General features: G+C 54.3%; 1 protein-coding gene across 1 annotated transcript; it reads left to right on the top strand.

Moving 5' to 3' along the window:
* The first annotated feature begins 169 nt into the window (after nucleotides 1-169).
* On the top strand, nucleotides 170-5,539 carry MRPL27 (mitochondrial ribosomal protein L27). Its single transcript, XM_028093727.2, has 4 exons — nucleotides 170-236; nucleotides 2,308-2,439; nucleotides 2,893-2,960; nucleotides 5,140-5,539. Exons 1-4 carry the CDS (start codon nucleotides 197-199, stop codon nucleotides 5,344-5,346), a joined length of 447 nt encoding a protein of 148 aa, XP_027949528.1. The 5' UTR covers nucleotides 170-196; the 3' UTR covers nucleotides 5,347-5,539.
* Nucleotides 5,540-9,859: the final 4,320 nt, after the last annotated feature.

Here is a 9,859-nt window from a genome sequence, read left to right as displayed (position 1 = left end):
CATATGTCATAAATTTAAATAAACACTGATTATAGAAAAAAAAGAATCCGGCCCCAACCTGCCGCCCGCCGCCCGCCACGCCAGCTCTCACCTGCGACTCCTCGCGCCACTCTTTCAAGTGCAGCGCAGGCCCCGGAAGCAGATCGCCCGGTAGCGGAAGCAGATTTCTGAGACCGGAAGTGAGTGTACGGCAAACATGGCGTCGGTGGCGCTGGCGCTAAGGACGCGGGCGGCTGGTAACGGGACGCCGTGGCTTTTGCGGGGCGAGGGGTGCAGGCGGAGCGGGGACCCTGCAGGGAGCCTGAGGGTGGAGGCCGTTCCCCGTGGAGGCCCGTAGGCGCCGAGCCGGGAGAGCGCGGGGGGTCCTCGAGCTTTGAGAGGTAGCTGTCACTGACCACGTCGGACGCCCTGCCTTGGGTGGTGGTTCGAGGAGCATGTGTCCTTCCTTTGCCCCGCGCGCAAGTACACCTTCCCTAGCGTTTGGTGACGTGGGCACGCCGCTTCCACTCCGTGGATCCCTTCATCTATAAATCCTGGCACACTGGAGCTCAGAAAGTTAACAGATTGAAGTCTTTGTGCCAGACAGTGCAGTTAGGTGTTGGGGATCTCAGCAGGGATGAGGACAGTCTCTTATCTCCCGGACCGGTTCTTTCTAGTGGATAAGCCAATAAATAAGCACAGAAACAAAATGGTTGTAAATTGTGACGAGTGTTGTTAAAGAAATCAAAAATGTGTGTGTTTGATGTCTTCTTGGGGGTTGGTGGTCAGGGAAGCCCTTCGAGGAGGTAACATCTAAGTTAAGATCTAAAGGATGACGGGAGGCCTAGCCCTGGTAGAGAATGAGGGGCAGGAGAGTGACATAAGCCAGTTTGACATGTTGAGAAGCAAACCATTGCTCTTACGTGAATGTAAAAGGGGGTAGGAGTGGAAATGAGGAAAACAGATGGGAAGCTGTAATAGTAGTCCGGATGAGACATGATTTAGCCAAGATGCTAGTGTCAGTGAACTTGGGGGGAAATGGGTGGTTTTAAGATCAGTTTTGGAGATAAAACCCAGAGTTTGCTCCTTAGCTGGATATGTGAGATGAGCAAAGGAAAGTAATCTGCAATGACTCTTTGATTTCTGCCCAAGCAACTGCATAGTTGGTAGCATCCTTTACTCTGAGGTGGAGGATGGGAAGTAGGCTGAAGGGCAAAGATTTGTGAAAGAGATAATGTGGATAAAACAAAAGCCCCATTCCTCAGCTTAATAAGTTAGAGGATGAATGAATAAATAGATTTAAAGGAAGGTAGATCTTGGTGCTGGGCATTTAACATGTCTTTCTAAGCATTTATTTCTGGTCCCTTGTCCCAGCTACTCTCTATCATTAAAACTTCAGAAACCTGGCTTCAGGAACTCTGAACTTGTAGGCTCTGGAGACTCACAGGGCTTCTCTAAAGATTCTGGCATAGCCCTGATTGACCATGGCTGTGTCTGGAGACCTGAAAGCAAGGACTGCCAGCCCTGTGCTTGTCATATAGCAAGTTACTTCCAACTTGGTTAGTATGAATTTTAGTTCACTCTCCTTTTAAAAAGAAATGCCATTGAGCATTTTGGAATGAGTATGAAGAAGTCAGGTTGTTAAGGGCAGGGCGTCAGTCTTCTTGGTCAGGACCCGTACTGGGTGGGCTTGCTAACGAAGGAGTCCAGCCTTCTGAAATAGCTAAGGGCCTGTGGGAGCCACCCTCCGAGAAGCTGCCCTTTTTGTTTACAAGTATTTGGTGTGCAGGGAATGGGTGAATGGTTGAGAAAGTGGTGGGTGACGCCAAAGCAGGACCCTCTCTCTGGGTGTCCTATGGCTGGGCTCTGTGGTCCAGCCCCTCCACAGTGTCTGGAGCCTTGAGGACATGTGGTGAGTGAGGCTGAAACTGGCAGCTCTGTGGTGTCCTCTTGCTGGCTTATATTTCTGTGGTGTTTGTTTCTCTTCAACAGGACTGAATGTGTCAGGACCCAAGGCACATGGTGTTTATTTTCTTTCCGTGAATATTTCACTGCCCGCTGCCTCCCCCGGCCACACACACACTTCTCATGCAGTGCATACGCCCTGGACAATACAAGGAATGACTTGTCCCCTGCCGTGGAGAAGGCCAAGGACTTTCAGACACTCCCTGAAAACCACCAACACAGTCGAGTGGCATTTCTGCTCACGTATCTTCCTCACCTCCCCTGCCACTACCCCCGCCATCTCTCAGCTTACCAAATGGCCCACTGAGGCAGAGAAAGAGTGATTGGAAGTCTCTCTGAACAACATTTCTGTTCTGTCTGCAGTTACAGCCCTGCTGAGCCCCCCTCAGGCTGCGTCTCTTGCCATCAGATATGCATCCAAGAAGACAGGTGGCAGCTCCAAAAACCTGGGTGGAAAGTCACCAGGCAAACGCTTTGGCCTCAAGAAAATGGAGGGTGAGCGTGTGCCTTGGCTTCCATTTGTCAGCTGCACCCTCCCTTGCTGTCCCTGGCATTCCTTTGCAGAACAGGAAAACCATGCCCCCTCCTGGTCCTGTACTCTCCGCTTAGCTCGCCAGAGCACTTGGCTCCAGATTACAGATGCAGAGAAGACCTGAGGCAGGGAGGGGGGTCCTGAGGAAGAGCAGATAGGTGTGAACCTGGGCCATGTGACTGGAGAGAAGAGTGTGGAGACTGGCAGGGGTGGTTCAGGGGGTGAGACTGGCAGAGGGAGATGGGGGCTGCTTGTGTCCAAGCATGTAGGAGTTGGTTTTGTCCAGGGTCAGGCTTAGAGGTTGGTGTGCAGCATTTGGGCCAGGAAATCGAGGGCCGGTATGTTTTTTTAGCAGTTTGCTGTGCTGCCCCATCACTGGGGCCCACAGTCAGCGTGCTTGTGGACTTCTCTTCTAGGTCACTATGTTCATGCTGGCAACATCCTTGCGACTCAGCGCCACTTCCGTTGGCACCCAGGCGCCCATGTGAGTTGCTCTGTGGCCCTTTCCCCTTTTTTCTTTCCTAGGACCACCTCTCTCTGTTCCTAAGCATGGTAGTGATAACAAAACAGTTGTGTTTTTGGGATACTTAGCAAATGCCAAGCATCATTTTGCTTCCTGGGCCTGCGTTGTCTCATTTCATCCTTAGCCCATCCCCGTGATGCACTAGGTATCACTAGGTATCCATTTTCCAGGTAGGATGCCAGAGACTTAGGGAATGGAGGGGCCCACATGGCAGACCTGGGGTTCGTACTGGGGCTGCCTACCTCCCAGTCACTGTGCTTTGCCTTGTGGAGCATCAGCCTGGTTCTCTTGGGTCTCCTTTTTTTTTTTTTTTAAAGATTTTATTTATTTATTTGAGACACAGAGAGATAGAGCATAAGCGGAGGAGGATCAGAGAGAGAGGGAGAGGCAGACTCCCTGCTAAGCAGAGAGCCTGACATGGGGCTCAATCCCAGGACCCTGAGATCATGACCTGAGCCGAAGGCAGACGCTTAACCAACTGAGCCACCCAGGTGCCCCGGGTCTCCTTTCTAACCCCCACCTGTTAGAGGAGGAGATGCCTAGTGATTTGAGATACTTTCTGGATCTTGGGAAACTAATTTCAGTGTATCCTTTTTCCTTCTTCCTAATCCTCTTTTGCATAAAATTGTTATTAGATGGCTGAAAGATACTTTGAATTTAATAAAATAGAATTCAGTGTATGTGCCAGAAACCAGGTCCATATCAGGCAGGGATTTCAGTTTTCAGCAAGTTGGAATTACTTCTTAAGGTAGGAAGGTTCTTTGTTAACACAGATCTGTACCGTACTCTTATTTTTTTTTTTAAGATTTATTTATTAGAGAGAGTCTGAGCTCCCAGCTGAGCTTGGAGCCTGTCTTGGGGGCCCTATCTCACAACCCCGAGACCATGACCTGAGCCAAAAATTAGAGTGGGATGGTTAACTGACTGAGCCACTCAGGCGCCCCCGTACTGTACTGTACTCTTCACATTATTGTAAATGTTCGGTTAGTTTCCTTTGTCATCAGTCCCCTCACCGCCCCTTTTTTGGCCATTTTAGTAGGCATATAAAGACTGATAGTGGCCACTAATTATGTCAGAAATGCTAATTTACATGTGAATTGACTGTGTAGTAGTTCTGTCTCGTAGAACTCGAGGCACTAGCTGTATGGCTGTGTTAACTCTGGGGACTCGCTAAAATAGCAGCAGCAATAATAAAAGCTAGCGTGTTTTGAGCTAAGCAGTATTCTAAGCTCTTTATGATTAACTCACTTAATCTTTGAGGGGGACCCCATAAAAGTAGTTAATATTATCCCCATTTTGCAGATGAGAAAACGGAGACACAGTGAAGTAATGCAGCTTGCCCAGGCCACACGACAGTAGGTAGTGGTGCTGGGATTTGAACCAGGCATCCTGGCTCCAGAGCCCATTCCTTTAATCAGAGAAATATTGAATAATGCTTTATTGCCTGGGTAAAAGTTGCCCCACATCCAATCTCAAGTTCTAAAGGAAAAATGCTAAAATATATGCAGTTTACAAACTGTATACGCAACACGTAGTTTATTCTCCGCTCATAGTTTTCGTCGAGAGCGGTTAGAAATGGCAGCTGCTTCACAAGGTGAGGACTAAAGGGGTCAGGGGGGCACTGCCTGCACACGCAGGCGCTGCGAAAGGACTGGTGCCTGTCACTATGATTGCTGTTTTGTTAGATGACGTATTACCATAGGGCTTTGGTCCTAAACTTCAGAGGTCACTATGTAGGACGAAACTATGTCAAGCTCATGTTTACTATGACAACTCCAGTGTTTTTTTAATTTTAAGTGAGGCTGGCTCCCAGGGGGCAGTGCTTAGGGGCATCTTCCTGGTCCTGGTTTGGGGATCTGTCCGGTGTGGCACCCGGCCAGCTGCACAGACATGGGTCTAGAGACGAGCCTTCAGGGACTGAGCACCCGCGAGGATTGGCTATTGGAGTTTTCTTTTCCCTCTTCTGTCACAGAGTCCTAGATGCCAAGGAAGTGCCAGGGAGCAGGAAAGGGAACCCGAGATAGAGCTTTCTGATCTCCCCCTTGGTTCCAGAGCCTGAATCCTTATGAGAAGTTTGTCTCGAAGCCCTGGGATGGACCACCCGGCTTTCGGTCCAGCTGACCAGGTCTTTGTGTTGCAGGTGGGGCTGGGGAAGAAGAAGTACCTGTACGCCCTGGAGGAAGGGGTAGTCCACTACACGAAGGAGGTCTACGTGCCCAGTCCCAGCAATGCAGAGGATGTGGATCTGGTCACCAGACTGCCCAAGGGTGCTGTGCTCTATAAGACTTTTGTCCACGTGGTTCCTGCCAAGCCTGAGGGCACCTTCAAACTGGCAGCTATGCTGTGAACTCCTCGTTGAGGCCATTGGATGGAGCCTGGAGCCCAGGTGACTGACAGCAGAAGAAGTCACAGGTCGGGACAACAGGGCCTCCTGAGGAAGTCTGCTTGGTGGTGATTGCGGAAGTCTCTTAAGTGACCAGCTGGGAAGCCTTTTGGGAGACTTGACCTGGGGCCAAAAATAAAGTTTGCTGGTGTCATGAGCCTGTGCTGTGTGGGGGTAAACCTGGCCGGGGCTGCTTACGCGTTTATTGGTCCTTAGCCACGTTCTGTGGTGCACACGGAGGAACAACCGCAGAGCAGAAAAAGAGACCTCTCAGAGTGAGGAAATGACAGGAGGGGAATGTGTGTGAGGAGGGGATTGCTTTAACACCATCTCCCCGAGGAGAGCCACCCCCCCACCCCCTCACCCCTGCCCTCCACCCCCCCCCCACCTCCCCATCCCTTGCCCGGAGAGGTCCTGGGAGGAGTGGGGGGGAGGGGCTAGAGAGGAAGCAACAAGGTCATGTCCTCTCCTGGAGCCACATTTGGAGGGAGCTGGGGCTGTAGCCGCCGGAATGGCCACATGGCTGACCCCTCCGTGGATCTGGCCTAGAGAGGCCAGGTGGACCCAGGTCCTTTCAGTGATGAGGCAAAATGAGTGACAAATGGGCTTCTTTCTGCACACCCGGAGAGAGACACACCCACCTCACATCCTTTTCTGGTTCTTGGTTTATCTCAAACCGTAAACAGCCTCAGAGAATCTGGTTTTAGGAATACTCAGTCTGGGCTTAGAGTGGGCTGGGACAGGCCTTCATTGTCAATCCAACCCGAGACCTTCAAGGCTTAGCTTCCAGTGGAAGGGCCAGGAAGAAAGTCTCAGCTGGGGTAGAGGGTCGTCCTGGCCTTTGGAGGTAGGTGGTTTGGGCTGCGGCCGCAGAGGGGCTTGTAGAGTCCAGTGGCTTCAAGGACTCTGCCCTGTAGGCAGGAGCTTCAGGGATTGGAGGCACAGAAGCCCCACAGTTCGGGAGATCTGTCTTCAACTTGGCACTTCGTTCTCTTAGGGCATGACCCCAGATTCTCCATGTGCAGATACTCGGCAGAGGTGACCCAGGGTTTCACCCCACTTCTTGTGGGGTCTCATGTACCAAGGCCCAGCTGGGAAGATTGCTGGGGGCATCTGTCAGCTCAGCACTGTCCCTTCCAGTCCCCTGGAGAAGCACGAAGGGGCAGGATGCAAGAGGTTCCCTCCTATACAGCGGTGTTGCCCTGAGCAGAGCGGGGGGGGGGGGGGGGGGGAGGGGTTGGGGGGAGGGTTGCTGCTTCATGGGGTGGGCAAGTAAAGCCACAGTTGGGTGATGGTGCAGGCAGTGACTTTAGGGCCTCCTCATAGCTTGGTGGCAACTGAGGGGTAGGGAGGAAGGCATTAGCTATTCCCTGACACCCCAGCCTCTCCCCACCTGCCCATACATACATGCACTTTCTTCGGGCTTTGGCCTTTGTGCCTCCTCTCCTCCAGTGATGTTCCTTTCTGGAAACAAGTTGAGCCCTAGAGCCGTTGGCTCCGTGGAAACCCTTCCACAGAAGCCTGTTCTGAATCCCAGGGCAGGCCCCCCCGGGGCTGGGGTCCGCTGTCCTTCCCTCTACCCAAAGAGGTGAAGTGGGGCTTCCTTTCAAGTCCTGGGGCTCTCCCCATCAGTGGCCCTTTCCTCCTGGTCTGAGGGGCTCTAACTGGGCATTATGTGTAAGAGTAATATGAAAATGGCTCACTTCTCCAAGGCACCCGAGGCTAGGAATGCTGAACATTCACCTCTCTGCAGGCCCAGATCCCGAAGCGCTGTGCAATCAGCTGGTGAACCTGCTTCTGCTGGTCCTTCTTTCCAGTATTCCCCTAGCTGGGCTGGTGAGCCAGCTGCCACAGGGGCAGCCCCACGCAGACTCCCTCGCCCCTCAGCGGATAGCCCTGTAACCAAGAAAAGCCGGGGGGACCAGGCAGGCACACATCTGGACCCTTCGGCTTCCATCTGGCCCTTCTTCTCCAGGGTGAGCCCAAGATTAAGGTACCACACGCTCTCCTTTCCCAGAAGTCTCTCGGCATCATCCCATCCTCCCCCTGGCCACCCTAAGCCCCTGGCCTGGCTTCAGGCCTGCAGTACACAGCTCTCCACTGACTCCCTGGTGGCAGCCCCAAGGGTCCTCCCTCACTTGCATCCCCTGGGAATCTCAGCAGCTTTCCACTGCCTGGACCTCGCTGGGGCCTCGTATGGTGCAGAAGCAGGGAGGGGGGCGGTTCTGGGAAGCATGAAGGATGACAAAGTGAAGCTCCAGATTCAGGGTCAGCAAACAAGAGAGCAGAGCCCAGCCCCTTCTGTCCCTGTGTCGCTCTCCCCATCCCCTTTGGTTCTCTCCAGCAAGCCCAAGGCACAGAGCTGGCTCCTCAGCATTTCTGAGATGCACTCAGTGTAGAGGTACCACTCCTCTCTGGCCCCAGCTTCTCACGGGGTCTGGCAGCCAGCTCTGATGCTCCTTTGGGGGAGAGTCAGAGAAAATCTCCTCCTGCTGTGCCCACCTCTCCATCCTCTGTCTGGTGCCCAGAATTGTGTGCGTGTGTGTGCGGGGGGCGGGGGGAATCAGAGCATGGGGAGGTTGCAGGTTGGACAATTCCTTTTGCTTGCTGTACCCAGGCTCCCACGTGGTGCCCCGTCCCTGGGGAGAGGACTGCCGGTATGGTAGCCACCACCTCCTCTCACTCTGGGCTCAGTGCTCTGGGCTCCCCCCGGGGAGAGGGTGAGCCTCCAGCTGCTTGGAGAGCTGGGATAAGACCATTGTCCTCACCAGCAGCTCCCAGCACCGGGTCCCCATTAACAATAACAATCACCAGGCAGGACGCTGGCAAAGACCTTATTAACCCTTTCCACACTGCTGCCCTGGCCCCGAGGGAACCCAGGCTGGAAGGGGCAGAGTCCAGAGAGTAGGTCCTGAAGGCCTTTTCCTTACTGAACAGTTGCTCTTCCTGGGCCAGAGAGCAGGTGCCCTTTGGTTGGGGTTGGGGAAGGGGGGCGGCAGCAGGCAAAGGGTTGTTGGGCAGGGGTGCTTACGTATTGGCTGGGGCTCTGGAACAAGGGGCAGGAGCGGGGAGCCTGGCCGCGCGGGGGCTCACGCTGATACAGCAGGACCTGCAGGATGGCCATGATGAACACCAGGGGCAAAACTACCCTCCCCCCAGACGCACGGTCAAGGGCCCAGCCCGCACCTGGCATGCATGGGCCCATCTCAGCTCCCCACGTTGGAATCGCACTCCAAAAGTTAGGTAGGATCGACGGGTCTCGCTAGCATCAGCCTGACATGCAGGGGAAACTGAGGTGTGGGCGGTTCCCTTTCTGCTGTGGCACCGACCCCCTGCGGCAGACTTACTTAGGAGAGCAGTGTGGCTTTTTCCTGTCCCTTCAGCCCAGGGAAGTGAAGTGTATAAGGAGTTTAGAGAGGGACAAACTTGGGGGAGGGGGAAGGAACTTGTAGCAGGCTAGGCACCCTTAGAAGCGACGGGTCTGAGGGGCCCGGGGAGGACCCCAGGGCCTGGACTCAGCCCCTTCTCCACTCTCCCAGACCGTGGCATCCCAGAACTCGGCAGGCAAGGGCCCAGCCAAACACACCATTCTTCCCAAGTGGTTTGCTCTAGGTGACCCTACAGATGAAGAGGCTGGGCTTCCAGCCTACAGTGTGGAGTCAAGGGTACATCCGATCCAACCCTGGGACTCAGGACGGCAGTAGGGACTCACAGCTATGGCTAGGAGGCTACCGTCCACGGTGATCCCTGCACGCAGAACAGCAGTGGCAGAGGGGTGCCAAGACAGGGCATCAGCCTTGAACCACCTTGAAGACAGCCAGCAGGACCACCCCCTGACCCAGGAACCCTGGCCCAGAGGAGCGACTGCATTCAGAGCCAGCTTGTCGGCTTCTGCCCCTGCTCGTCCTGCAGGTGCCGTGCCACGATCCCATGTCCTACAGAGGGCACTCCCCTCTCCGGGCCCGACGGCCATGAAGGTCCCTCTACGACTTTCAGAAGAGGTTGGCGGGAATGGGCTTAGCTTCTGGTATACACATCGGCCAGCCAGGGGGGCTCCAACTTGCCCAGACCTCTGCACTTCTCACTTCCAGATCACCTCCCAGCGACTCTGCCCTGCTTCCCATTGGCCCAGGTAACGGGGCTCAAGATGCCAATTGGCTGCCTTCTGCTCTTGGCTCCCGCCTCTAAGGGAACAGAGGTGTCCAAGGTTGCCCTGGAAACCAGGCACGCGGGCCACAAAATACAAAAGACTCTGCCCAGGCTCTTGCCCTCCCTCCAAAAGAATTATTGCGCAGCCTAGGGGGTCCAGCCTGCCCCAGCCAACCCCCACCCCAACCCCACATCCCGCCTGCCCTGAATCCTGATCTTGACCCCAGGGGCCCAGCCAAGCGAGGATTTCAAAGCCTCAAAGAGCCCAAACCTCCAGGCTGAGCTAACCCTCCAGAAAGGCAGCAGAGAAGCTGCCCTCGCTCTGGCC

This window comes from Eumetopias jubatus, unplaced genomic scaffold, assembly GCF_037043125.1.
Source record: "Eumetopias jubatus isolate StellerSeaLion01/CBP00866 unplaced genomic scaffold, mEumJub1_p1.0 scaffold_10, whole genome shotgun sequence".
NCBI lineage: Eukaryota > Metazoa > Chordata > Mammalia > Carnivora > Otariidae > Eumetopias > Eumetopias jubatus.
The sequence above is the reverse complement of the archived record's forward strand: the minus strand, read 5'-3'. Positions and strand labels throughout refer to the sequence as shown.